This window comes from Drosophila pseudoobscura, chromosome 4 (assembly GCF_009870125.1).
Source record: "Drosophila pseudoobscura strain MV-25-SWS-2005 chromosome 4, UCI_Dpse_MV25, whole genome shotgun sequence".
NCBI lineage: Eukaryota > Metazoa > Arthropoda > Insecta > Diptera > Drosophilidae > Drosophila > Drosophila pseudoobscura.
This window is the reverse complement of record NC_046681.1, coordinates 20,806,574-20,834,515: the sequence shown is the minus strand read 5'-3', so window position 1 is coordinate 20,834,515 and position 27,942 is coordinate 20,806,574. Positions and strand designations below refer to the sequence as shown.

Sequence of the window (27,942 nt, the reverse complement as noted above, 5' to 3'; positions counted from 1 at the left end):
TCACATGGAATTTAATTGCCTGATCTTTTTCGTAGACGGGCAGAGTTACAAAGATCAACGTCAAGTCGTATGGTCATGACATGATATGGTATGATACTTAGGGAAAGTAATTAAATTGCAAGAAATAAAAACATTTAGCAAAAAATGTTTCATTTCGGTGTTCTATGATACAAAATTGTATTAAAAATTCAAGAGCTTTCTTCGAAAGCAATATCATGACCCATCCACAGGCCAAACAAATTTTTAAGTATCGAAGTCTCCACGCTGGGTCAGGCATTCCATCACCCAACATCATTCCACCATTTCCATATCATTCCAATTCCATTGGACTCTCGATTGGAATTAAGAGAGCGGAAGAGAGGCACTTTAACCAAAAGCTCTTGATTAGTGCCGCTCTCTGCATTGGGCTTTTAATTGATCGTTGATAATCGCGAGACAAAAGTCGAGCCGCGCTCCATATAGAAGCTCAGTGGGCACTCCGTAAAAACAGACTGCGTCGGGTGCTCTGAATAGAAGACTGACGACCGGTTTCTATTATATGCAAGTGGTATGTTGAACTTGGGAGTCTATGAGTATAACAATATTATCTGAAGCGATTAGGTATATCATTTTGTGTTTATTAATAAATACCCCCTTGTTTTCGTAGGTCTATTAATTTCCTGGCCATAAAATGACCCCTAATATGGAGGAGGAGGCCTGGCGGGTGTCCGGAATTTCGAAGAACTATCCCAGCTATCGCCAGCATCAACCTGCCACAGTGGAGAGGTTTGCAGTTCTTAATTTAATTTTAGGGCTAGAAGAAAACTAATACTTTGTTTGCACTTTAGCTGGCTGGAGGGCAAACATTCGGACGATGGGGCCGAAGGTCTCTGGCGCATTAACGATAAGCTATACGACTTGAGTGACTTTGCCACGCGGCATCCGGGTGGCGCATACTGGATCGAGTGCACCCGCGGCACCGACATCACCGAGCCCTTCGAGTCGCATCACATTGAGGACCGAGCACGACAATTGCTCAGCAAATTCGAAGTGCGGGAAGCAGCCCAACCAAGGAACTACAAGTTTACGTTCGATCAGAATGGTTTCTACATGACTCTGAAGCGGAGAGTGAGAGAGAAACTGAGGAAGATGAATTACAGTCCCACAAAGAAGACAGATGTAGGTTACTTTTCCTTGAAGATACACCGATCTGCAATCTATATTTCTGACTTTCTTGTAACCCTTTTTTTAGTACCTCCACTCTGGTATCCTGGCCTCTGTCTTTATGCTTAGCTGGATTGGCACAGTCCTTAACTCTTTGTTCGTCCTGTCCATAGCTGGCTTGGCACTTTGCTGGCTGGCAAATGCCGCGCACAATTACTTCCATCAGCGCGACAACTGGCGGATGTACACCTTCAATCTGACGCTGATGAGTTTCAGGAACTGGCGGATCTCGCACGCTCTATCCCATCATGTGTATCCGAACTCTCTGCACGATCTGGAGCTGTCGATGTTTGAGCCGTTCCTGTGCTGGGTTCCCAATCCTCATTATGGCAGTCGCATTAAGCGCTGGATATCGGTGGTGGTTTCTCCACTTTATTATGTGCTCTCCTTCTCTATGGCGTTCCTGCAACGGTGAGTGGTGGTCATAATTGAAAAGTTAGGTAGGTAATCATGACGTTACTCTATCAATTTGTAGTTTGGTCATCTCACTGGCTAAGAAGAACATAATGTACTGGGATGATCTCATTGCCTTTACTCTGCCCCTCTTCCTTTATCTCTCCACTGGTGTGGGTCTGAGTGCTGCTCTGTGGAACTGGTTGCACGTCCTCGCCGTAGGAGCCTTTTTCTTTGGGTTCATTGGACTGACTGCAGCCCATCATGATCCTCGCATACTGCACGATGGCGATGCCCAACGCACGGACCGAGACTGGGGTCTCTATCAGATGGATACGGTCATCGATCGGCGAGACGTCAAGTGGTCGGATCTCTTGGTCCTCACCCACTTCGGTGATCATGCGCTTCACCATCTCTTCCCCACGCTGGACCATGGAGTGCTCAAGCACCTCTATCCGGAGCTGAATCAAACGATTCAGGAGTTTGACGCAGAGTTAAGAGAGATGAACCACTGGGGACACATCAAAGGGCAGACGCAGCAACTCCTACGCATGGAGGCTAATCCCATGCCTCCAGGCAGTAAAAAGTTCATGTAGTTTGGGGAGGAACGTGGATGTGTTCTCCGGGTGCTCATGAAAAAAAATTTAGGGTTGGGTAGTAAATAAAGTTGAATGGTATTAAGACTCAAACACCCAGTTTCAAAGAAATACACATTCTTCATGAGGGAAGGGGATGTCTGCTTTGGAATGTGATAAATGGGATATATGTATATGTACATATATAATTAGCCTTTAAATATTTTTAGAAATGTATGCAAACCAAGTCTGAAGATATATGTTGTCATCTGTTCGATGGTGTAAAACATGACCATCTAAATCTTGTATTAAGCTCGCTCTCCACAACTCTCTCTTCTCTGGTCTTATCGCCTCAGGGAAACAGTGATTAATTGGTAAAAAGCTTTCATTCTCTCATTATCATTCTGTTTATATTTAATAAAAGCTCTATCCACTTCTGGTTTGTTTATGTACGAGTATGGTAGCATTCGTTGTGTTATCGTTATTTTTGTTTATGTCTCATTTTATCAGGTTTGAAGCTTCCAAACATTCCTTTGAATCGTGTTGTATTTATTATTTATTTTGGATGAGACTATATAACTAATTAGTTAGTTTTAACTATAGTTAGTTAGAATTAATTGTGAATCCTTGTCCAAAAAAAATACCATATGGACAAATTACAAGAACATAGCTAAACGTTAAAAGTGCTAAATATTAAGGGTGCCAAAACTTTTGTTCGCATTATTTTAGACTTTTAAAAACTTTTGAATAGAATGCATTAAAGTAACGCTTTTTAGAATGAGCCAATCTTAAGGAAAATATATTAATTTATCGGATAATATTATTCTTCTCCTGAAAATAGCGATGGAAAAGTGTTGCTGTACCAACACATAAGTCATTTACAATCCTAATTATGATTAAAAAAAGCACACAAAAAAAAACACATAAGTCCGGTACTGTATGTTACATAAAACTAAAATGTTGGTATTCGAAATGATAAGCCATAAATGTGGAGCAATCTAATAAATAAAGGTACTAAAGATAAGTGAGAGATTTACCATTTTACTTTTTAGACCCAGTGTTGTGAAAGAAGTACTAGAATTATGCTTGCCCGTCCAACAAAACATGGGCCAATCATTTTGTTTTGTTTGTGTGTATATTATTATGCATTGTTGGTATCAATTACATGATAGGTACTTTAGTTTGTGCTACATTAATCTTTAGGCAAAATGCTAAAATTATTTCAAAAAGGATAATCATTCGAAAATACTTCAATACCCTTTGAATCCATTTCACAACATTCTATTTCAGTTAAAGTAGACGGTTACCTATGCCTGGAGCACGTAGGTAGATAAGAGAATTAAATTTAAGGCAAAGAGAGGCAACTTAAAATGCTACAAATTTGGTTCTCAGGGGTCGGGTCTGGTCTGTTTTGATAAATAAATAGCTTGTCGTGTGCCTCGGTTCCAACAGTATTCGATTATACGTTGACCAGACGGGAAAATGTTAGCAGTCCGCTCCATATTTTTATTGCTAGCAACGTTAGCGGTGTGCGCTCGCGGAGCGAACATTTTGGGACTGTTCAGCAGTCACAGTCCGTCCCATTTAATAGTGCACATGTCTGTGGTCAAGGCACTGGCCGAGGCGGGTCATAATGTCACAGTGGTTTCCATGCAGAAGCCCAAAGTGATGCACAAGAATATCCACCTGATAGTGGTGCCGGTAAAGGAGGAGCAGGAGCGAGTACTGGAAGCCCAATTGGCCACAATGGCGGGTCAGAAGAACTCCATTGTGAGCACTCTGAATCGCCTGATGAACGACATGAATGTGATGATCGACGCCCAGGCAGATCTGCTATCGGACCCACGGTTCCAGCGCATCTACGAGACGAAGTTCGATCTGATGATATTGGGATATTTTATCAACGATTTTCAGTTGGGGGTGGCTGCCAAACTGCAAGTGCCCGTGATCATAGACTGGATGAATGCGCCCATCCCTATCATAGACGTCTTTACTGGTAATCCTACAGAGGTATCCTATGTGCCCAACATGGCAACATTTGCCGAGCAGCCCATGAGTCTGCTGAAGAGGGCCGAAAACTTGGCCAAGTATCTGTTCATCACTTACATGAGCCATAAGCTGGATAGCCGAGTGACACGTCATTTTAATAACAACTTTGGGGGGGAGAAGGGACTGCGTAGCCTGGAAGAGATGAGGAAAAATATCTCCCTGGCATTTGTCAATTCTCATCTGATCAGTGAGGGTCCCATCAGGCCGCTTGTTCCTGCCATCGTTGAAATCGGCGGCATACAGGTTAAGGATACGGCGGATCCTCTACCCAAGGATATTGATCAGTTCCTGCAACAGTCTCCGGAGGGAGCCATTCTCCTCTCTCTGGGCTCGAACATCAAGAGTACTGCCGTAAAACCGGAACTGATCCAAATCATCTACAAGGTCTTGTCGGAAATCAATCGTAATGTGATTTGGAAGTGGGAGGATTTGGAAAAAACTCCCGGCAATGCCACTAACATACTGTACAAGAACTGGCTGCCGCAGGACGATATTTTGGCCCATCCCAACACAAAACTCTTCATCACCCATGCCGGCAAGGGAGGCATCACCGAGGCGCAGTATCATGGCGTTCCCATGGTGGCCTTGCCCATATTTGGGGATCAACTGGGTAATGCCGTTCAGATGGAGCGCTCCGGCTATGGTCTGGCCCTCGATCTTCTGAGCATTACTGAAGAAAGCTTTAGGACAGCCCTCAATGAGGTTCTGGAGAATGATAAATATCGCCAGACCATTAGCAAGTTCTCCTCGATGTACAGAGACCGTCCAATGACCGCCAGGGAAACGGTTGTCTACTGGACTGACTACGTCCTGCGGCACCGAGGAGCACCGCACCTGCAGAGCCCGGTCGTGCACATGAGCTTCATCGAGCTATTCAATCTCGATCTGTATGCTTTGCTGATATCGGTTCTTGTTATAATTGTGGTCCTAATTCGGTTAACGGTTCGTTTTGCCTGGAAAAAACTGCTGGGCAAGGCGAAGAGTAGTCCAAAAACTTCAAAGAAACAGAAAAAGCTGTGAAATATCTTAATAAGAAATATATAAAAATTAAGTAATACAACCAAAGTAAGAACTCATTTCTAGCTTTATTTTCTTAATCAAATAAAACTTAAATATGAAAATGGTCGGTATGGTTTTGTCGAAAAAATGTTCAGTAGTCAAGTCGTAATTGGGTCACATATATCGCAATAAGAAATTTGTATGTGGTAATAGGGCTATCAATAATTTCGAATACTTATATTAAGATTGATAAAGCTGTTTTTAAAAACCAAACCTCCCAGGCAACAAACAATGTTTTCTCAATCGGAGGTCATTATTATTATCTCATATCTGTCTAGATTATTGTTTTGCCGGCTGAAATCTGCCGTTTCATTATTAAAAAGCATTTAAACAGTACTCAAGCGCCTGATACGCGATCGGTTGTCGGGACCTATGGTTGCTGATAAGTTAAATTAATGTTTTCTACAATACAAGCACAACGAATGGATTCCCAGTCACTGCGGTGCAGCAAAAACGTTTTCCAGTCATATCAATTCCAAATATTTATACTTCTTTGAGAGACAAATCTATAAAAACTCGTCCGCTAGGGGCTCGTCGCTCAGTCATGTATTGCGGGATCGAGCAAAAGTATTCTAATAATGAAAAAATTCCTTCCGGCTTGTTTGCTAGTGGTTCTCATGCTGGGAATACAGCCTGCTATCATCGAAGGGGCCAATATCCTGGGAGTATTCAACAGTCACAGTCCCTCTCATGTGATCGTAAACATGGCTGTGGCTAAGACTCTGGCAGATCGGGGTCACAACATCACAGTGCTGACCCAGATGAAGCCCAAGTTTCAGCCTCATGAGAACATAACGGTGATTGTGGCGCTACCTACGCCCGAACGGGAGAGGATCACTAAGGAGTACATGGCTCAAATGTCCAGCCAGCAGAAATCCTCTTGGAGCTTTCTGGCCAAGCTAGTTGTGCGGTCCAGTCCCATACTCGATGGACAATACGAGTGGACTCAGCATCCTAAAGTAAAGGCCATCTACGAGAATCCCCAGACCAAGTATGATCTGGTAATTTTGGGTCTGATGCTCAACGATTTCCAACTGGGCTTTGCAGCTAAACTCCGCTGTCCGGTGATCTTATCCTGGGTGGGAATACCTATGCCCTTTATGGATTCGCAGGTGGGAAATATCGATGATCCGGCCTATGTTCCCAGTCTGAACGTAGCCCTCGAACCGGGGCAGCTCACCATGGGCTTTGGCATGCGTTTCGTCAACTTCTTTAAGCATTCTTTCCTGAAAATTGTAGATGTTTTTATGAGGCAGAAGATGAATGATTATTACAAGTGAGTATTACAATTGATTGATCCAAAAACGGGTAGCCTTCAACCATTAAATGTTGTGTCATTTCGCAGTGGAGCTTTTGGCAATGATTCAGATCCGGAGTTTCCTTCGTACTACGAGATGAAGCGTCGCATATCCCTGCTGTTCTACAACTATCATGGCCCCAGCGAGGGACCCATCCGTCCCACAGTCCCGCAATCCATTGAAATTGGTGGCATACAGGTGAAAGAGAAGCCTGATCCTCTACCTAAGGATCTGGCTGAGTTCCTCGATAACTCCACTGAGGGAGCCATACTCTTTAGTCTCGGGACCAATGCCAGATTCACTGATATTCGTCCTCAAATCGTAGAGGTTTTGTACAATGTGCTTTCCAAGCTTCCTCAGCGGGTGGTCTGGAAGTGGGAGGACATGGAGAATACCCCAGGAAATGCATCAAATATATACTTTAGTAAATGGCTTCCCCAGGACGACATCCTGGCGCATCCAAAGACGCGACTCTTCATCACCCATGCGGGTAAGGGTGGGATAGCCGAGGCCCAGTACCATGGAGTTCCTATGCTAGCATTCCCGATATTCGGCGATCAGCCGGGAAATGCAGAACTTATGGCAAAATCAGGATTTGGACTCCATCTAGATATCCTGACTCTCACAGAGGATGTTCTGGAGGAGACCATTCGTGAGCTCTTGCAGAATCCCTCTTACGCGGCGAGTGTGGGCAGATTCTCGGCTCTATATCGCGATCGTCCGCTGACCGCCCGCCAGTCGGTTGTCTACTGGACAGAGTATGTACTCCGCCACCAGGGCGCATATCACCTGCAGAGTCCCCGTCTCCACATGGATATCGTTGCCCGCCACAATCTGGATGTGTACGGAACACTCGTGCTGTTTGGATTGGTTACGCTGTTAATACTACGCCTGGCATTCCGATATGTATTTCACAACGTTTTAGGAGTTGTGCGTGGTCATTGTTATCGGACAAAAGCCCCGAAGAAAAAGCCTAAAGATAAGTTATTCTGATTGACATTCAAGTCCAAAAAGCGAAAAAATAATTGCATAAAATGAGTCAGTAATTACTAGTAGTAGTAAATAATAATAATCTTTAATGAAATGAAACACATTAGTGTGTGCTAAGTCGCCATCATAGTATAGTAATTTGAACAAGGGAGTGCCCAAAGAAAGTGACTAAAAATAAACAGTACAGACATATAAAATTACAAAGTCGACTATTCAAATGCCCTGGCGGAAAGCCAGTTCGATTATTTTAAAATTTAGACTCGACATTTGAAATTATGAATAGTACATTTGTATTGAATTTAATTAAAACTCACAATGTTTATTTGAATGGAATGAATGTTGAATGGAGTCCAACAAGTGCACTGCCTGTAGAAAGAAGCATAAGTTTGTGAAGGGCATATGCCGTCTGGAAGGGTATATGCCAAAGTAAATTTGCTGAATACTCAGAATAATCTTCCCCATAAGGAACGCCCAACGAAAGAGAGAGAGAGAGAGAGTGCATAAAGATCAACGAAAAAGCGAGTGAGTGATGCACAAGCAAAAACAACCAAGGGCTCAATGAGAGCGGGAAAAGCTTTGCTGGAAAGCATGACTGGACAGAAAGCATCCATTGAAGTGTTCTGTTTGTGCTGAGAGACAGACGGTAGTGACAGAGAGAGAGCCACCGTGTAATCAAGGAGCCTTGAAATTAATTGCTTACACTTGCTCTTGCTTGCAAAATACAGTGTGTTGCGTTATTGTAAGTTATTTTAGACTATAAGCGGTCTACTAACAGTTAACACTATCTATGTTGCTGGGGGCATTATAAACTATTTCGTAATCTAAATATTGATTGATCTCCTAGGTTATTGAAGCCTAAATTTCCCTCCTGTTGTAGTTTATTCTTATCTTGATTACAACATAGCATAGTTATACCTTTGAAACCCAAGCGAATCTCTTATCGTTAAGCTTTTGAACAGATAAAGTTTATAATCCCAAGGTGCCACTTTTGACCTGCATTATAGCTTTAATAATTATGTCGCATAGCGCACACGTACTCCCCTCCAATCTTAACAGGTTGCCTCCTACTCTCTCTCCATGTTTATTTATAGAAATGTCCCTCTCCCTGGCGATCGGCTCTCTTTAGCTCCCACTCGTGGCCCAAGAGTGCGATCGCAGCGGTTCGATTCGATTCGGATTCAAATTCTCAGTGAGTCGCAAGGCAGCGCGTGCCCGAACGCGTTTTGTTTTCCAAATTTGTTGTCTAGCATTTAATAGTGTATTGTTGCTGTCTCCCGAGGAGGTATTTAAAATATCTATAATTGTATTGCTAAAGTCATCAGCTGAGGGCGAACTTAATGAACTAATGAAATGAAACATTAGTTAACCTCTAAAGTGACATTGACTGTGTGAATATTTGCCCCTTAACCCACTCGCCCGTGAAGTTCTGTGAAATATGTCGAACTATGAGCAGTCGTTTTAACCTTTCTTGTATTTCAATAGATTCGTTTTTATTTCATTATTCAACGAATGAACAGTTTTGTTTTCCGTTTTGGATGTTTTGGCATGGATGATATCGCGATAGTAGTCGGAGTTTATTCTCTGTATTCCCTCTTAGAAATTAGTTTTTAAAACTTTTTGGAACCACTTTTTGTCAATTAGATGAACGGGAATGCAATTTTAGTAAAATTTTTGGTAATCATACAGTACACTACACCGTTTCATAATCAAAGAAGTACTTCACTTTTGTTACTATTACTTCTATCAGTTTCAAACATTCGTTGCCAACTGACACGCATTTTTTCAGATTAAACGGCTAACGAAATCTTATCAGTGTGTTATCGTGTCTACCGAAGTACTATAAGATACGAGGCAGAATCTAGTAACCGATCAGTATAGACACGGACTTCATCGACGAATCAACGAGTCATGACTGAGCAACGAGGCACCCTCTTGGGCTGCAGCTTGGGCGGCCTGCTGCTCGCCTTCCTGGCCCTGCAATCCCTGCCCCAGAGCACCGAGGGATCCAACATTCTGGGAGTGTTCACCAGTCACAGCACATCGCATTTCATTGTGCACATGTCCATTATGAAAACGCTTGCCGAGAAGGGTCACAATGTGACAGTGGTGTCGTCGGTGCCGCCGAAGGTGACCCACAAAAGCATCAAGCACATTGTCATCCCACTTAGTGAAGAGGAAGAGAAGTTGATCCACGGAGGCATGGTGGATATGGTCAAGCAGAAGCCCTCCATTTGGACCACCATGAAATCGATTTTCACTTCGCTTGCCGGGCTCATAAACAAACAGGTGGATACCCTGGAAGACAAGCGTTTCACGGATCTCTACAATAACAAAGATAACAAATTCGATGTAGTCTTTGTGGGCTTCTTTTTCAATACGTATCAGGTGGGACTGAGTGCCAAATTCAATTGCCCCTTGATTGTTTCGTGGATGGCTCAGCCCATGCTTATGGTCAACGAAATTATTGGAAATCCGGAGCTGTCAAGTGTCCCTCAAATGTCAATATCCGTGCCGGCAGGAAAGGCCATGAACTTCCAGCAGCGTCTGACGAATTTCCTCAGCAGTACCGGCTTCCGACTTCTCGGCAAATTCCTTCACTTCAAATACCAGGGCTTCTATAAGTGAGTAGTATTGACACAATTTTAAAGATACATACCAAGCATATGTACATACCATCGACTCATATCAGTTTGCCTAATCATGTTGCTGTTACAAGAACCAGCTATCATTGAAATATTATCAAAACTAAACTTCTCTCGTTTTAATGTATCTCTTGAATGATTGATAATTTATCTATAATCTATTATTTATTTGGAACTCTTTCTTTTCTTCCCCCACAGACGTCTTTGGGGTGATGACAAGAGCATGCCCAGCCTCGAGCAGGCAATGAAGAACGTTTCCCTGGTCTTCTGTAACAGTCATGGCATCAGCGAGGGTCCCATCCGCCCGAATGTGCCCGCCGTCATTGAAATCGGTGGCATCCAAGTGAAGAGCAAGCCAGATCCCCTACCAGAAGATATCAAGCAGTTCATGGATAATTCCAAAAATGGTGTCATCCTGTTTAGTCTTGGCTCAAATCTCAAGGGCGATCACTTCAAGCCTGAGGTGGTGACGACCATCTTCAAGACTCTGTCCAGTCTGAAGCAGCAGGTGATCTGGAAGTGGGATGATCTCCAGACTACTCCTGGAAAGTCTGCCAACATATTGTACAAGAAGTGGCTGCCCCAGGATGATATCTTGGCCCATCCCAAACTCAAGCTTTTCATCACGCATGCGGGCAAGGGTGGCGTGGCCGAGGCCCAGTACCATGGAATCCCAATGTTGACCCTGCCCGTCTTCGCCGATCAGCCAGGGAATGCAGACAAAGTAGTGGAAAACGGCTATGGCCTGCGCTTGGAGCTCAACTCCTTGGAGGCGAAGGAGTTCAAGGAGACTATCAAAGAGATTATCAGCAATCCAAAGTATGCCCAAAAACTGGAGACCTTCTCCAAATTGTATCGCGATCGTCCCCAGACTGCCCAGGAATTGGTTGTCTACTGGACGGAGTATGTGATCCGTCACCATGGCGCTCCTCACATGCAGAGTCCTCTGGTCCACATGGGCACTGTCGCCAGCAACAATCTGGATATTTATGCTCTCGTGATTTTGGCATTATATCTGATCTTCCTCGTCAATAAGATTGTGTGGAAGTTTTTGTGGAAAAAATGTACTGGAAAATCGAAGAAAACAGCACAGAACAAGAAGGTTAAAAAGCAATAAGTTGATACTGATAGAATACTAGGAATTTGATATTTTAAAATATAAAGTCTTTTATAAAGCGAAAAAACGACAAATAAAATATAAAAACGAGGGGGAACGTTGTGAGTTGCTGCGGACACCGCAACTCTACGGTTATACCCGATACTAAGTCAGTATGGCTCTCCTCCGGCAGACGCCGCTAATATTAAGCGACACGACAAAGAGTGCGTGCGAGAGAGACAGAAAATCAGTCTGAGCGTGACGTCGGACGCTGCGTAGCCACTGCAAATTGATTTGTTCCTTTTGGCTATAAAAATGATCTGATCTGATCCAGATTCAGCAATCTAATAGATATGGTCATTATCTATGATTCTGCGTTTTTAGTTTTCTCAAATCTGCAATATTGTGGATGCAACAGATTTTCGTCCTTTGTGGGGGCGGATGGGGGTGGGGCGAAATTCTGAGATATACGTTTTATAGTGACATCTTAAAGGAGTGTGTGTACCAAATTTGGTTACTCTAGCCTTAATAGTCTCTGAGATTTGTGGTTGCCTCAGATTTTCGTCCTTTGCGGGGGCGGAAAAGGGTGTGGCAAAATTTGGACAGGAAACGGTCAAGGTCCGATATCACAGGAGTGTGGATACCAAATTTGGTTGCTCTGGCTTTTATAGGTTCTGAGATCCTTGAACTCATATTTTACAATTGGCAAAACCGACCATGAAACCTGTGTGTTAGAGTGAGACAGAGCGAGAAAGAGTGAAATTGTTTTCGTGATTCTGGCTGTAATAATTATACGATCTGGTTCAGATTTTGCACTCTAGAAGATATAGTCATCTTCTACGATTCTGCGTTTTTAGTTTTCTCGTATCGTCGAAATTGTGGATGCCACAGATTTTCGCCCTTTGTGGGGGCGGAAGTGGGCGGGGCAAAGTTTTGAAATATTTTTGGAGCAGTGACATATCACAGAAGTCTGGATCCAAAACATCGTTGCTCTAGCTCTTATAGTCTTTGAGCATTAGGCGCTGAAGGGGACGGACAGACGGACAGACGGACAGACGGACAGACGGACGGACGGACAGACGGACAGACGGACAGACAGACATGGCTCAATCGACTCGGCTATTGATGCTGATCAAGAATATATATACTTTATGGGGTCGGAAACGATTCCTTCTGGACGTTACACACATCCACTTTTACCACAAATCTAATATACCCCAATACTCATTTTGAGTATCGGGTATAACGAGAGCTTTGTATATTTGGCATACAATTGTAAATCTGCAGATTGTAGATGATGCTCTGAGCTCATCCAATCGTTATGTACAGTGAAAGTTTAAGGTGTAAATAAGGAAACGATCTCCTTGGAAAATCGAACAGAATCATAATGAAAACAACAATCACCAAAATTAATGTATTATCATTTTGTTACACCTCTCCAGTCACGTCTCCCACTATCAGCTAAAATCCAAGACAAAATCTTCGAACACGCACAGCCAGTTAGATTAGCCAAATTTGAACTGAAAAGCCTAACAGTCGATAGCCTCTTCTACTGCGCTGCCACCAGCTCAACCGGAAAGCCAAGCGGACGCATATATCCTTCTCGTTCACACTGCAAGCTTTTTCTATAAGGCCGTCTCCTTCAAACAGAATCCGTCACCTTATTTCTAAATTCATCTTGGTCTAGTGTAATACGGCCATACCAATTTGAACCAGTTCCAAAAGCTTTCGCTTTACTTCGGCTGAGGGAGCCAGTGTGCAATGTATATATCATGTAACGCAGACGCATTAACTACATGTGTATTTAACGGTTTTTTTATTGCCAAAAAATTTGTTGATTTGAAAGATAATCGATTTATGTAGGAAATGTGCTTGGTTGACAATTTATATGTTGGATTAGACAGATTCAAAACATGTTCATTATTCGCACACAGAAAATACATTCATAATTATGTTAATATATCCACCAGATATCCGCCCGCTCTATGCGCCTGCGCCTTTCTTCTTCGTCGAAAGATTCTCTGCTTCACTGGTGTCGAGATCGGTAGCAGTTTCCGTGGAATTTTTCAGATCGTTCTCCAGCTGAAACTCCGTATAAACTTCCCGGCTCCGACCCACACCTAGTTGGGCGTGGATGCTGTCCATTAAGTTGGCGAGGAGTCGGCTCTCGTTATGATTGAACAGCTCGCTTTGGGTGCAGCCATTCAGGATGCAGTTTCGGACCTCCTCCGCCTCGTAGCACATACCTAAGCGGTTGTGATAGTGAGTGATCACCTCGTCCCCACCAGGCAGTGGGAACTCGTAGTCAGTGTCCTCGGTAATGAGACGCGTGGGACACCAATAGTTGGTCATCTGTTGGGAAAAAGTTCTATAGGAAGATCAGGGAGAGATCTGTGAACACACCTTGATGCATCCGTCTTTGCCCTGGACGATGGCCTTATTGCTCAGCTTCTCCTCGGCACTCACCTCGATGTTGGCCCAGCGGTTGTGGCTAAAGGCCAGCTCTATACTGGCCACAACATCGACATTCTCCTCGTTGAGCTTTCCCGTAGCCCGCACCTTCTCTGGCACTTCCCGATACACCCATAGGGCCAACTGTATCCCGTAAACACCGAAATCGCTCGCCACTCCCCCGTAGAGGGCCAACTTGCTCTGCGACACGGGCAGTCCGAGGGTGCAGTGTACATTCTGGACGTCGCCCAGCCGATTGCGCAGGATCTGGTGGCGCAAATAGTGGTAGGCGGGCACGCAGCGTGGCCACATTCCCTCCATGAGGAAGAGACCGCGGGCCTGGGCTTTCCGCAGCAGCATCTCTGTCTTTGACTCGCTCATGCAGATCGGCTTCTCGCACAGCACATGCTTGTCATGGTTCAGCATCAGGTGGCAAAGTTCACCGTGCAACGGATTCAGGGGCGATATGTAAACAACATCTGACGTCAAGGAAGTAGGATTGTTAGTAGGATATGATCAATAGTAAGAATCCATTCAAAAAACACATTCTGAAGCAGAATAAGAGATAAGGGGACTATCTATCCCAAAGCTCTGAGCTCAAAACCCATTATATCCTTATCAAACATTGCAGATAAGTAAGTTAGTAAATTGCAATAGCTACGGACGGACTTCCACTGAATGCAACTGACTGCAGATACAGCGGGAGGGAAATCATTGATTCTAAATACTCACCAACGCTTTGGCACCTGGCCAGATCCTCAAAGCTGGTGTACACGTTTTTCACTTCATATTTGTCAGCAAAGGCTACGGCGTGCGAACGATAGGCGGCCGCACAAGAGACGATCTCATGGCGGTGCGGCGGCAGGACACTCAATGCGGCAGCAAAATCATCTGCCATAAGGCTGACCGGCGCTATTCCCCACCTCAAAGTTTTGCCGTCGTCCGGTTGCGATTTGTAATCTTCCAAGTTGTTTTTGGAGTTGTCACTGTTGGATGCGTTGTCTGTGTTGTCAGTACTTCCATCATTGCCGCTGAATCGATTGATGTGCAACAGTCGTGGGCGTGGCCTGCACATGCTAGTGTAGACGTTGCCTCTGCTTTTGCTGTTGTTGTTGTTGTTGTTGTTGTTGTTGTTGTGCTGGATGACTCTGTAGTGGTGGCGGCTCTCCGAGGCGAGTTGTCTGGACGAGCGCTTGGCGCGAAAGGTGGAGAGTGCATCTGGGGGAGACGTGGGCCGGGCAGAGATTAGTCACCTTATAGAGTGAAAACTACGACAACTCGCAGTTGAGTTCGGTTGCGACTTTGTTGTTTGTCGCGTAAAACGCATTTCATTCATACAATCGAACGTTTTTCCACGAATTGGCGAAATTGCGGGTGTTTGTTTGGGTCTCGGCAACCGGTCCCCGGTGTGGTTGTTGCCTGGGTTGGGATTGGTATTGTATGGACCATCTACGTCGAAACCAAGACGACTGGGGCATTATGTGGCGCTGTTTAGTGCGTCAGTTCCTCCATAATTAGTCATATTTGTTTAGCATCAAAACTTGCGATAACTCGCAGCGGATCGGATCGGATCGCATCGCATCGGATCGCATCGAATCGGGTCTGGTTTTTGTTGCTGTTGCTTTTGCTTTTGGCCTGGTCCTGGCCAAGTTAGGCGCTACCTGGGCCTCGCACTTTGCGCCGCGTTCTGTCCGCATTCGAATTTCACTTTCTTTTTTAGAAACTAAGCATCGGACTGTTTGTATATTTATCACTGTACGAGTACTCTACTGTACCATGAGGGTAGCTTAGCTCTGCTGAGAAAGATGGTTGGTGCTTTTTCAATGGGAGAAATCAAGGGACTTGTATCTTATTTAACAACGAGAGAGATTCAAAAGATAGACGTTTAATTAGGTTCAATACTTATTATCGATTAGCACAGAAGGATATGTACATGTAGCTTATCAATTATAGGCCAAATCATCGCTCTTTACTATGCGATTTATAATCGGATTTCTATTGTACCCCATCCTATAGCTCCTACCTATCGATCGCCAGCTAGAAGGAATGAATGTTTAAGTGAGTTCAAAGTGAATGCTATCTATCATCTCAGGAATATCCTTGGAATTCATGATTGGGAGAGCATTCAACATTCCCCATTTCATCTCGGGGAAGCAGCCACCTTTCGCAGCTTATTTCACTTTTCAATAATTCGAGTGCGTGCAACAATGTCCAGGGGTACGCCGAAGTGGACTGCTGGCAGCGCAGCGCAGCCCAACACCAAAAACCCAACACACATGAAAATTTGTTTATCTAATTAGCGATGCACCGGGCGACAGCAAAGACAGGCCGCCGCCGCCGCCGCCGCCGCTGCCGCTGCCGCGCTGGTGGCTTCCACTCGCCCCAACAGTGCTTTTCACCTGATTTGGCATGCATGGCAGGTGCTGTGGCCAGTGGCGGGCACGGCAAGTCGATGGCCGTAGAAATTGCCCTAACCCAAATGCAAAATAATAAAAATATGTGTGAGACCCGTCATTCGAATGCTTTTGAGAGGTGTATTTATGGTTAGCCAATGAACGAAAGTGTTCTTTGGGTGCGCAGACTCAACAAAACAAGTAGGAATGCCATTGTCGATGCGAGTACTTCGATTTTGACATACCCATTAGTCAAATTTACTTTCCGAGTTGTACTTGCGAGTAGAAAGTTATCTAATTGGCATGCAGATAAGGCAGATAAGGGAATCGGGATATACGTTTACAATGAGAACAAAATACAATAAATATATGGCAATGCTGCCAAAGAGAATCCGTTTTTACTGCTGGCAACGCCATAAACCACAAATGTAAACCTTTTTTGACATCCTGGGCGTAATATTTATTTAATTAAGATGATAGTTCAGTGGATAACAGCTTTACAACATTAAAATGGATACCATCCTATTTTAGAGTGAAATGTTTTAAGTCTTTAAAACTTTAGTCTCTGATATCCCTGCTATACCGATCATCCACCAAGTTACATAAATCTTCACAAATACAATATACCCCATGGTCTTCTAGCATTATCGGGTATAAACAAACTCTCGCCAGTTGCCGGAAGTGTCTCTGTATGGGGACGAGTGCGAGTGTGTGCGTGTGGGTGAAATTATGCGCCAGTGAAAGGTTGCCTAATTTCTGTCATTAAACGACACGAGCACGAGCTGGAAATCCAACTGGAGTCGGAGTCGGAGCTGCAGATTCAGTTAGAGCAGGAGGAGCTGTTGGAGCAGGAGGAGCTGTCGGAGCTGTACGAGCCGGGCCATAGATGACAGCTGGAGCACACAAATTTGCCATGCGTGCGTCTTTTGATGACTCTTTCCACAGAGAGCGACGACACGGCCGGAGACAACATGTTCATTAAAGCCAGAGCGGCTTTGGCAGCATCTCCTTCGTGCACCGACAAAGCAAATAAATACTAAAATTTGCATGCCTGCAACATAAATCGTCGCAAAATATTAAACAAGTCAGCAGCAACAGTTGAAATCAATAAATTTATTGATACAATTTACACGGCTGAGTGGGCCTCAGCTTCAGCCTCAGCCTCCGCCTCTGCCAATAGCCTCCTAGCACAAGCACAAGCAACAGCAACAATGTTTGCTTAGTGGCAAGTTGCAGGCTTCAAGTTTTGCTGGCAACATGCAACACAGCCACATGCAACACATGCGCTAATTAAGGGGGGGCCGGGCCGCAAACCACTGGCGGGGGTGCCACTCGACACTCGGCGATGGCCTTGCCTCAGAAACAAGTTAATGCGGCTAACCAAGACCAACCAAGTGACCAACTGACTGAGGAAATTCGTTTGAATACGCTTTGTACGGCGGGGGTGTGGGTGCAGGAGGAGGACAACAAATTGCCAGAGAAGGGGAATTAAAATGATTTGCCAAAGCTCCATCCTTAAATTGAGCTTCAAAGTAGTTTCCAATTATATAAATATGTAATTGGATGCACGAATTTATGAGCCCCTTGGAATTGTCCTTTTTTCTAAAGGTTGAGAGTCCTAGCATACTTTTAATATGCAAAACTCAATTCTTCATATCTTGTAGGCATTCTTCTCAAGTCTTGAGCTTCACTAAAGAATACTAAACATACATACATACATATGCTTAATTTTGAAAAAGAAAGTGGATTGATTTTCAAGCGCTTGTTATTCAGTACAGTACCCATTGATATGGGCATACATTACGGGTATGCAAAGGCAAAGCCATTCTAGGTTGTGAAAGTCATGTGTCAAGTTCGTTGCCAAAGTCTTTTGATTTGCAATTTTTGTTTTCTGCTTCGTTTATGTTGCGCCTTAATTGACACCATCATTTTTGTGCACAAGACAAAGGAAGGCTTTGAGGCAAGGCACATCAGCACCTGACGTGTTTCGCGTGTGCGCGTCCCCGTCCCCGTCCCCCTCACTCTCCTTTCCTGACTCCTCACACCCATCAAATACGCACACGCCCATGGGGCAGAGGAGACAGCAACAACAGCGGCAGAAGCAACAATTGACAGCCAGTCATGTCATGACTATTGCCAATTGCTTTTGTCTGTTGTTGCTGTTGGCTGTGGCCCGAAGCTCTTAACATATTTTACGATTTGTGGCCCCAGGTAGAAATTTATTTGGCCACAAATTTCGGGTCTTTTTTTATGCAACCGACACGAAAAAAAGCGAAAGTCCAAAAAACCGTTGCGACTCAACAGAACCAACATCTTCTTGGGAAACATGGGGCAGGCAGCTGAAAATGTGAGGCTGACTTGACAGCGAAACAACTGCAGAAGCAGCAGCTTTCTTCCATGCACAGGGATCCCTCCTAAAATCCGCGTTGCAGGAGGAGGTGAAAAAAGCTATACAGAACTCACGTAGACCAGCATTCCAATCATTTCCATTCAAGCAGAACAATATTCCCCCCCAAAAGTATGGATATGCGCTCCTGTAAAATGGTTTAGAATGTGCTCATTCGCTTATGCGAAATTTGTACAGCGAATCAACGTATCATTCGTATCATTAGTGCCCGAATGCTAAAAATGGTCCAGGGGAACAGAAAATTAAAGATTCGAAAGAATATTTACAACAAAACCTGCCAAAGGAACTTCAACAACAACAAAGAAAACCACACCAAAAACAACAACAGCAACAGCAGACTTCAACAAAAGCTACTTTAGCAACAACAAAACACCAAACAGGCAGCACAACAACAACAACTACAACAACAAATACAAAAAAAAAGCGAAAAGACGACAACTTTGGTGACGTCGCGACGTCAGCGTCGACAGAGACAGCAACAAGTGCAGACTTGTCTGGTGGTTCGCTTGCAGTCGCTGTCGCAGCCACAGGCAGCGTCGCTGCCTCTTTTAACAGTTTCGAATTTGAGTTTTGGCCAAGACAACGCGAAATCAGTTAACAAACGGACGCGATTTGAAACGGATGCACTGGCACCAGACCAGAGAGACTAGAAAACCTGAAGATCCTCCATAAAAGTCCCCGTCAGAGACGAACGCCGAACCCCAAGCCGAAGCCGAAGCCAAAAGCCAAAGCCAAAGTCGAAGCCGAAGCCGTGCGAATGTCTGTCGTCGGTTCAGGTGTACGAATAAGAAGCTCCCAGAGCCACCTTGGCCGTCGCTACGAGTATCTTCATCGGCCGCGTTGGTCGTTTAAAAGTGAAATTTACTGAATGAAATGAAATGAAATGTTTTCTTGAAAGCCCCGTCCTCAGTGCCCGAGTCCGAATCCGAGCCCGGCCATTTTTGTGTGGATCGTATCGTGTTTGTGTGTTTGATTATTGATTTGTGACAATTGTCAGCCAGGAAATGACTGCAAATTAATCAAATAAGAGCATTCACAAAAGGATTATAAAACGAATACAAGCCCGAAAGCCGAAAATAGAGTTGAAAATCATCGCTCCTCAGCGACCTGCATTGAATGGTAAGCTGTTTGCCAGAAACCAGATGATGTAAGATCCTGCTTAGATTGTGTAAGGCAGTGAAAGTGAGTGAAAGAATTAGTTGATGAAGTGAATGTGGTTCTGGTGAGCTTGGAAAGTGAATGATGGCTGTTTGAAACCGATCGTTGGACAGAATGAATCTGTTTATTAAGTGCGAGTGTCTTTAAACTAGTCTTTAAAGGGAGTTTTCCCTGCTTCATAAGTTTGTGGCGTGACCTGTGATCTGTAGAAATATGTGTTGATAAAAATGCTGAACAAATATTTTCACACTGCTTCACTTCCCTCTTGATCGCTTGACAGCCTGCACAATCACTAAACGAGCTGGAATGGTCGCTAGAGATCCTGTTTCGATCATACATATACACTATATGTGGGAGCACCTAACATACAGTCTAAATGACATGATGAGAAGTGATTTAAGATCCTGTTTGAACATTTAAGACCATGTTTGATCATTTACGATTGTGTACAAATCATGTCTGATCGCCCAAAATCATGTAAAACCATAAGCATATGATTGGTTTACACATTTGAATGATCAATGAAGATTGCTTTACAACATGTTCAGCTCATGTATGACCACCAAAGTTGATGTACGATCAGTAAAAATCGTATCAAATCCACAACGTACGAGCAATTAAAAGCAAAAAATATGGCTAGGGATAAAATACGATCGCTGCAGATCAACAAATACCAGATCGTTGAACCAACATTCGCTGAAGATTGATGATTCAACCTTAACATAACGATCTTTATATGGATCATGTATCACAGCTAGCCGTATCCATTTCAGCCTTGGCTATGAAGAACTGCACGCCAGTCACGACTCATTTTTGACCATTACCATGCGATCGCTCGTTGACCATTTTCACGCATTTTCCATCAATCAACTCGCGCTTTTCAGTGGTCCATCGGGTAATCCGTGAGTGCGGATGCTGCACATAAATTCCCCTTTCTTTGCCAGCGAAATCGAATCTTTCTTTCTCACTTAACGATATTTGCGCATAGAATTAAGACACTGCCTATAAAGTTAAGCCGGCGCTTGGAGGGAACAAACAAATGGACATCACTCATACGCAGTGTATGACGAAAATAGAGAGGGAGATGGAGTTGAAGCGAAAGGGAGACCCAACAGCTACTTGATTTTCCAGGCACTCCTGCATCTCGGCACATTTATCTTTCACTTAAAGTGAAGATGACATTCTTTAAATGAAATTAACTGCCGGCAACAAAAAGCTGCAACTGCAACTGCGGCTGCTAATGCTTGCCGCTGATGCTTGCTGCTGCTGAGGTTGATGCTTGTGATGCTGATGCTGATGCGATGCTGTTGATGCTGTTGATGCTGCTTCTGTTGCAGCTGCTTTGGCTGCAATTAGTATTTGTCTTTGGCTAATACGCTGCCATGTTGGTATGCATCTCAGTGCGCCAGTTTCTTGCAGTTGTTTCTGCTGCTCCTGCTCCCCATGCTGTTTTTTCTTGACCAGTTGTCGTCGTTGTTGGTTTTTATACCCTAAAAGACAGTATTCGGATTTTCGGCAGAGGTTTGCAATGAACAAGACGGAAGTATTATATATTCGTACTCAGTACTTTTTATATTACTTCGCTATATCCTAAATCCTATAGCTGCCCAGAAGATTCTAAATCGAATGACTTTATCACATATGTATCTTTAATAGAAACCATGCACCTGAAAGAGTATCTAAATCGCCGGCCCTTGAATTCATTCAGTTCTTCGTTTCGTTGCTTTTTGCTTAACGCATAAAAAGTGTCGCGCACTTGAATGAATCTCTGGCTTTGGCTTTGGCTTTGGCTGCAGCTTCGGGTCTGTCTCTGGCTCCGACTTGGTCTTTGCTTTGCTTCGGTTGTTTGTCTATTTATTGGTCTGTTTGTTTGCTCATCGGTCGGCTTTTTGTGGCTGCCTTTTTTCACTCAATGGCCTAAGCCGGCCACTTAACAGCTGTCGCTTTGAGTGCATCTCTCACTCCATCTTTATCCATCGCTCGCTGTCCCTGTCTCTGTCTCGGTTGAGCCTTTTGGGTCTGTTTGCTGTGGGCACCCGAGCACCCGGGCACCCGAACAGTCCGGCAGCCAGTAAGCGTTTGAGTGACTGAGTGGTGGCTTTTAAGAGACATCAATTGAAAGTGCTTGGAATGCATTTATGATAGCGGGGGAATAAAAATGATGTGCTCGCATACTTTGTACGATGTGTGGGATGCGTTTGATTGGATGCAACCCGAGTGGCATCGGGCGGGCCATGAAAGTTGATTTAACTTTGGCTGGTTTTCAGTTTAGCAAATGCATTCGGATACCGCCTAGGGTTGTAAATCCTAAAACTTGTGAAAGGATTAATTGTGATATCTAGGAGTATCAGTACTTGGACTCCACAAACGACTGAAAGTGCATTTATGTTTCGAAATATGGCTTTACTTTTTACTTTGCTCTTCAGTAAATATAAAAAGAAAGAGAGCACAAAGAGTCAGATTCGTCTAGCCTTTAATAGGTATTCTTCTCCATGGAATATCTGCTCCTCGGAGTGTTCCACTTTTTGGTACTCTTTTCAGGAGTTCTCTGTATACATTATATTCAAGGGCAGCAATTGAAAGCCCCAAAAAGAGTTTAACGCGCTTTCAGGTACTTATGATTGTATCGGATCATCACATAATACCCTATCATAACACTCACTTAGCTGGCAACACATTTCACTTGTCATGTAAACACAAAGTGAAATAACACAAAAATTATGAGTAATTAAATGCATTACAACGTGACTCTGACTTATGCAAATGGGCTGTAACACAGTAGTTAAAATTAAACAACTTACACGTGAGTGGACACTGAAGAAAACAGGCCTAACTTACAGAAGCACAGATAACCTTACTGATCAAATTTTACTGAGAATTAAATTTAGCCACATCTGGAAAAGATGGGATTTTCTTCAGAAACAAACAAGTTTTTTCCACAAAGACTAGGTTTCATTCGAAATTCAGAAAGTGATCATTTATTGACAGGTTCTAAAAGGCAAATAGATATGATTAAGACCAAGGCGCTCACTCCGTTGTACTCCAGTCATTGTTTGTCTACGGGTTTTCCCAATTGCAAGTAGATCTTACGTTTATTTGAGCTATGAAACGTCACATAGTGACAGCAGCTGTTCTGCGGGTAGATTTCTTCTGGAAATGGAGGTATAAAAGAGCTCTGGAGACAGTGAAAGTTATCACAGTTTCAGTTTGAACTTGTAAACAACATGCGTTTCCACATCTTGATTGTCCTCTTTGCCCTGCTTGCTGTGGTTGCTGCTCAAGGAAGACTACAGAGACCTCAACAGGAAGGATCTCAGGGCCGTCCACAATTTGGAAATGGCACTCTTTCCTACAACAGCACCTACGCAACCACTACTGAGGCCAGCAGCACCTCTACTGAGGCTGCCTCATCGTAGGATGTACACATAACCGCTACCCAAACCTCAAAATGATATTAATAAAAGTTATCCTACAATAATAGAATGTTCCACACATTTTTCGTACAAGAAACCAACACCATATAGTCCTTAGGTGGATGCCAGGGTAATATGGGGATTTGTCTGGTTTGAGCTAATAATTAATCATTCGATTCCGCTGTTGGGTCTTTTTAGGTCACAAATGTTTATTATTCTGCGTTGCAAACAACTGTATTAACCATAATACCGTCTGCAATGGGTAGTCAAATGCAGGCCTATTTCATAACTCTAGCCGTATGTTGTTATAGGAAGCACTGGTACATTTGTATTGTTCATTTTCCGGCTGATAATTTCGGGAAATCATTGCTCCCAATACTTGGAAATAGTTTGTGTGAAAAGCAAAACAAATTATATGCAATTGTATGCCAATGCAGCCACTGCTGCCACTGCTACCTCCTGATGGTTTCCCCTGCCGCACGCACTTTGGCCCCCGTCAAGGGGCTGATCTGGATGCCGAGATGCCGTCGGCGAATTTTATTTGATTTTAATTGCTGCCATAGCAAGATGTTTGCCATTTAATGGCTTTATTTATGCGTGTAGTGATCAAGTTAATTTTTACGATTGCCGCCGAGCGACACAGCCATGGCAACAGCCACGGCAAGAGCCACACAACAGCAGCAACCGTAACAGCGGCGACACCGGCTACAAGAAACCCGTAGAGCCCGCTGCAAAATAAATGCAAATTTTCTTTTATGATCAAAAATCACAAGTTTCACTTTCGATGGGAACGAAATGCAAGCGCAAGAGCAAGCCGAAAAAAGTCAGTAAATTTCAGAAGGAAAGAAAAGACGAGACAAAAATGACAAGCAACTGCGGAGAGCAGGCAAATGATGATGATAAGAAGCCCTTAGGGCATGATCGCAAAAAAGAATCGGAGAAGTGGGAAGCGCAAGACCATACAGAGCGAGGAACAGCGGGAGAGGTGGAAGATTGGGTTGGTTTTCTGCAGTGAAAGATCAATACAGTGCAAGTGATACACGAAGAGCAGGCGATTGCCAGTAATATGAAGATCAGGAGAGTGGAAGTAGGAGGGGTAGAGTTACGGTGCGGAAGAAAGGTTCAGGCACAGTGAAGAAATGAAAGGAGTAAGAGTGCTACGACGCTTTGGTCAAAGATGCCGGCGCCCGCCCAAGTCGTGGGTAGACGTCAGACCCTAGTCAGAGTCGCCGTCTCCCCAGAGGGAGTCTGGTTTGTCACGTCACCCTGACCTGCCTGACCGCCTGCCTTCGGTCCTGAAGTGCCATAAATTATGAATTAATCGTTTAAAAATCTTTCATTCAGGAAATTACAGTTCACAGAAGGATCGTTGCAAGGCAAAGGAGAAACCTCAGCATACGAGTAGGTTCTTCAGTGCGATGTAAGATTGTTTAGGTTAGGCCCTTTTGGGTATTGATAAATGCAACATTTTGTGAGGGAATAGTAATATTTCTCATTATTGGAAATATATCTGAAGACTAAAATATAGCCCGAATAGAATAATTCCCTGATATGATTAGAGTTATAAAATTGCTTGGCTGGAGCCATAAGGGATAGATGTTTTTCCGGTTAACGACAGAGTTTTTTGCGATGATTTTAAAGTGTTTAAAATTGTAACAAAGATTAGTGCAATCTTTCACCCTTAATAGATCGCATTGCGAATGTTTTCAATTACTTTCAGAGCAAAAGTAAGCTCCTATAATAATAATTATGCCGAAATTACCCCGACACTTTCTCTCTCTCTCTTTCATCATCAACTATCAACCACATCTCATCAATTTATAATTTACAGCGATTTTGATTAATTTATTTTAGATAAATAAATATTTAAGTTAAGTGAAAGGTCGAATTTCCTCGCTCATCAACAAACATGAATCAATTTTTATGGCCACCTGAATATAGACATGTAGGCACCATTTCGAGTAAATTAACTTCCCAGCAATCTCGATAACAACCTGCTAAGAGCCTCCATTGAAATGGTAGCTGGCTTACTTCCTCATTCACGTCCGTTATCCAATACTTGAGAATACACTTGCAATGGTCCAACGACAGTTGTCAGACAATAAATTGCAGAGATTGTTCGGTGAACAATCGATCTGTAGGCATATTAAATCATCATCAAAGCCATAACCGAAACCCAGCTCTACAATTTACGAAAATATTCCAGATAACAGAAGAAAAACCGACGGCGATCAACGAACCGAGCCAAGATGATGATCAGTAAACGCCACAAGAGCAACGATTTGGTTACGATACTGTGTCTGGGCTGCTCCCTGCTGCTGCTCCTCTCGGCCGCACCCGTGGTCCACTCAGCCGGCGGAGTCTTCGAGGTCTTGGCTCAATCAACAGCGTCAGAGACGGAGGCGACGGCGACCACGACCACGACGACGACGACGAAGACAAATGCCAGTCAGGATGAGGTTGGTCAGCCACAGCCACAGCCACTGACGCCCGGTGCGACAACAGGTGAGCAATGAACCGCAACACACAAAAAAAGAGAAAAATCACACACAAAAATGATGAAAAAAATGAAAAATATGAAAGATTTGCACTTTGATTTTGTTTCACCAACATAATTGGGAGAGCAGTGAGCGGAGGTCCACCGGGGGGCGGGGAGCGCTATTTTAATGGCCAGCATTAGGAGATCAAACAATTTTGAACGCAATCATGCGAGGCATTTTAATGCGAATGAAAGTGAAAATCGTCTGGCAACATTGTTTCGTGGTTACTGGCAATTATGCAAGGATAAATGGGATACAGATACGAGCAGCCGTACATGCACTCAATCAGATTGGACTGCCGTGGAGTGGATTGAACTACTGGGTGTAGGCAGGCGCCCACCCGAAATACCCCAGACAAGATCCAAAAGGATGGCTGGCAAGGGCGAGCTGACGCTCGAAATACCCTTTCCATCCACCAGGTTTTGGAGCTGGATAATCGGTTCTTTTAGTTAGGAAAAACCCCCCTATAGACAAACATAAACAAAAACAGAAAACGTATAAAGTACCGATGACGCAGATGAAAAGCGACAGAGTCAAGACCGAGTCGCTCACTCCGTTTGTACCCCAGTCATTGTTGGTCTACGGTTTTTCCCATTTACAAGTAGACCTTAAGTTTATTTGAGCTGTGAAACGTCACACACTGGCACAGCAGTTGTTCTGCGGGTAGATTTCTTCTGGAAATGGAGGTAGTATAAAAGAGCTCTGGAGACAGTGAAAGTTATCACAGTTCGAGTTTGAACTTGTAAACAACATGCGTTTCCACATCTTGATTGTCCTCTTTGCCCTGCTTGCTGTGGTTGCTGCTCAAGGAAGACTAAAGAGACCTCAACAGGAAGGATCTCAGGGCCGTCCACAATTTGGAAATGGCACTCTGTCCTACAACAGCACCTCCGAAACCACTACGGAGGCCAGCAGCACCACCACTGAGGTTGCCTCATCGTAGGATGTACACATAACCGCTACCCAAACCCCAACATGATAATAATAAATGTTTTCCTGCAAGAATTGAATGTTTTCCCAGAATATAATTCGAGCAAGACACTGGCGTTCTATAATCCTCTGGTGGATGGCAAGATCGTGGCAGAAACTTATCCTTTTCCAAACTTGTCATACCCGCTCTTTCGAGGGTATAAAGAGCAATTGCTAGAAGCAGATCAAGATGCATGTCTGGCCATTTCCGCCTAGACCAACTGCAGGTCCTCACGTTTGGGATCTCTTCAGAGCTCCGCATGCCTTTGTCGCTGCTCAAATGGAAAGCGATTTGTCTGGTTTTAGCTAATAATTTATCAGGCCTCCGCATTCCTCGCCGCCACCGCCCGTTGATCAGTCAATCAAGCAAAACCAAGACATGCCCAACTTCAGCCCAATCCAAGACAAAGCCAGAGGCAGAGCCAGAGCCTGAGCCAGAGTCGACTTCTCTTTGTGTCTGTCTTTATGTTTACTGTGTGGATTGCCTTGGTCGTGGCCCCAAGTGATCAACGCCTGTCGACAGCCGAAAGTGTTTGCTGCCAGGTGGGCGTCGGGATCAACATAGACACGCAGAGTCTCAGGCTGTGTGGCAGCTTGGCCTCTGACTCGGGCTTAATTAGGAGGTTCGCAGAGAGGAGCTAAACAGCTCCACGGATCTGCGAGTGAGCCCCAATCTTCCACACAGACTGCGGGCATTAAAATCAATTTATGCACGGACAACTCGACAAGATTGAAGTCAACCACGAGGGCAGATTGACGAGTGTCGCTGCCAAGGCACGATTGTCATGATTGAGCTCAAATGTGGTGCATTGGGGATTTTCTTTATTGGATTACTTCGATTTCTTTATATATTATTATATATATGTATATTGTATGTGAAAATTGCTGAAATCCTCGGTCCGTCTAGATGAATTCATCCTTAATAAAAGGCAGGATAAAACGTGTAGCTATTCTTGCTATGAATTTATCTTTCTCTTGCTGAAAAATCCAGACTATAGGCAGACGATATACATATGTATATACTTTACGCCTCAGAACATTGCCCTCTCTCTAGCTTCTATAGTCACGCTATTGGCCCAAAGCATTTATTTGTACCAGATCTACTGACAGAGCGACTCTCGTTGTGATGAGGTGAGCAACCAGGATGCCCACCAATGGCCAAGTGACGGGACAAAAACATTTGTTAACACTTTAACGAGTTATGATTTGGCCTGGCTCCGACTCCAAGCGACGGCTCCAGCTTTAGCTCCTGCCTTCCGGCCATTCGGGGACGGTACTGTGTGTGTGAGTGTCTGGGGGAGCAAAC

The 27,942-nt window shown here is 44.0% G+C and overlaps 6 protein-coding genes across 8 annotated transcripts in view; 5 read left to right on the top strand and 1 right to left on the bottom strand.

Moving 5' to 3' along the window:
* The first annotated feature begins 416 nt into the window (after window positions 1–416).
* Window positions 417–2,623, top strand: LOC6902879 (cytochrome b5-related protein). 2 transcript variants are annotated; one of them, XM_033379931.1, is made up of 5 exons: window positions 417–547; window positions 647–765; window positions 828–1,158; window positions 1,232–1,614; window positions 1,679–2,623. In XM_033379931.1, exons 2-5 carry the CDS (start codon window positions 671–673, stop codon window positions 2,190–2,192), a joined length of 1,323 nt encoding a protein of 440 aa, XP_033235822.1. In that variant the 5' UTR covers window positions 417–547; window positions 647–670; the 3' UTR covers window positions 2,193–2,623. The 2 variants fall into 2 exon arrangements, with proteins under 2 accessions (XP_033235822.1, XP_002132613.2); XM_002132577.3 differs by having other exon boundaries at window positions 443–540.
* A 963-nt stretch (window positions 2,624–3,586) lies between these two features.
* On the top strand, window positions 3,587–5,734 carry Ugt37C2 (UDP-glycosyltransferase family 37 member C2). The gene has a single exon (XM_001356497.4). The coding sequence runs from the start codon at window positions 3,654–3,656 to the stop codon at window positions 5,238–5,240; it is 1,587 nt and encodes a 528-aa protein (XP_001356533.3). The 5' UTR covers window positions 3,587–3,653; the 3' UTR covers window positions 5,241–5,734.
* A 60-nt stretch (window positions 5,735–5,794) lies between these two features.
* On the top strand, window positions 5,795–7,767 carry Ugt37E1 (UDP-glycosyltransferase family 37 member E1). Its single transcript, XM_001356498.4, has 2 exons — window positions 5,795–6,555; window positions 6,625–7,767. The coding sequence occupies exons 1-2, from the start codon at window positions 5,858–5,860 to the stop codon at window positions 7,568–7,570; spliced, it is 1,644 nt and encodes a 547-aa protein (XP_001356534.3). The 5' UTR covers window positions 5,795–5,857; the 3' UTR covers window positions 7,571–7,767.
* A 937-nt stretch (window positions 7,768–8,704) lies between these two features.
* Window positions 8,705–11,417, top strand: Ugt37D1 (UDP-glycosyltransferase family 37 member D1). Of its 2 annotated transcripts, XM_002132576.3 has the most exons (3): window positions 8,705–8,849; window positions 9,354–10,188; window positions 10,408–11,417. In XM_002132576.3, exons 2-3 carry the CDS (start codon window positions 9,476–9,478, stop codon window positions 11,324–11,326), a joined length of 1,632 nt encoding a protein of 543 aa, XP_002132612.2. In that variant the 5' UTR covers window positions 8,705–8,849; window positions 9,354–9,475; the 3' UTR covers window positions 11,327–11,417. The 2 variants fall into 2 exon arrangements, with proteins under 2 accessions (XP_002132612.2, XP_033235821.1); XM_033379930.1 differs by lacking the exon at window positions 8,705–8,849 and having other exon boundaries at window positions 9,338–10,188.
* Window positions 11,418–13,165: 1,748 nt separating this feature from the next.
* LOC4816794 (trans-1,2-dihydrobenzene-1,2-diol dehydrogenase) overlaps window positions 13,166–27,942 on the bottom strand; it is a 23,060-nt gene continuing 8,283 nt past the window's right edge. The window contains exons 2-4 of the mRNA XM_001356496.4: window positions 14,489–14,974; window positions 13,709–14,235; window positions 13,166–13,657 (exon numbers count right to left, since the gene is read on the bottom strand). Of these exons, the coding sequence (XP_001356532.4) occupies window positions 13,289–13,657; window positions 13,709–14,235; window positions 14,489–14,974 (1,382 nt within the window). The 3' untranslated portion in view covers window positions 13,166–13,288. The remainder of the gene's footprint in view (window positions 13,658–13,708; window positions 14,236–14,488; window positions 14,975–27,942) is intronic.
* LOC4816853 (ataxin-2 homolog) overlaps window positions 19,031–27,942 on the top strand; it is an 11,882-nt gene continuing 2,970 nt past the window's right edge. The window contains exons 1-2 of the mRNA XM_033380780.1: window positions 19,031–19,675; window positions 25,334–25,632. Coding sequence (XP_033236671.1) covers window positions 25,377–25,632 — 256 coding nt within the window. The 5' untranslated portion in view covers window positions 19,031–19,675; window positions 25,334–25,376. The remainder of the gene's footprint in view (window positions 19,676–25,333; window positions 25,633–27,942) is intronic.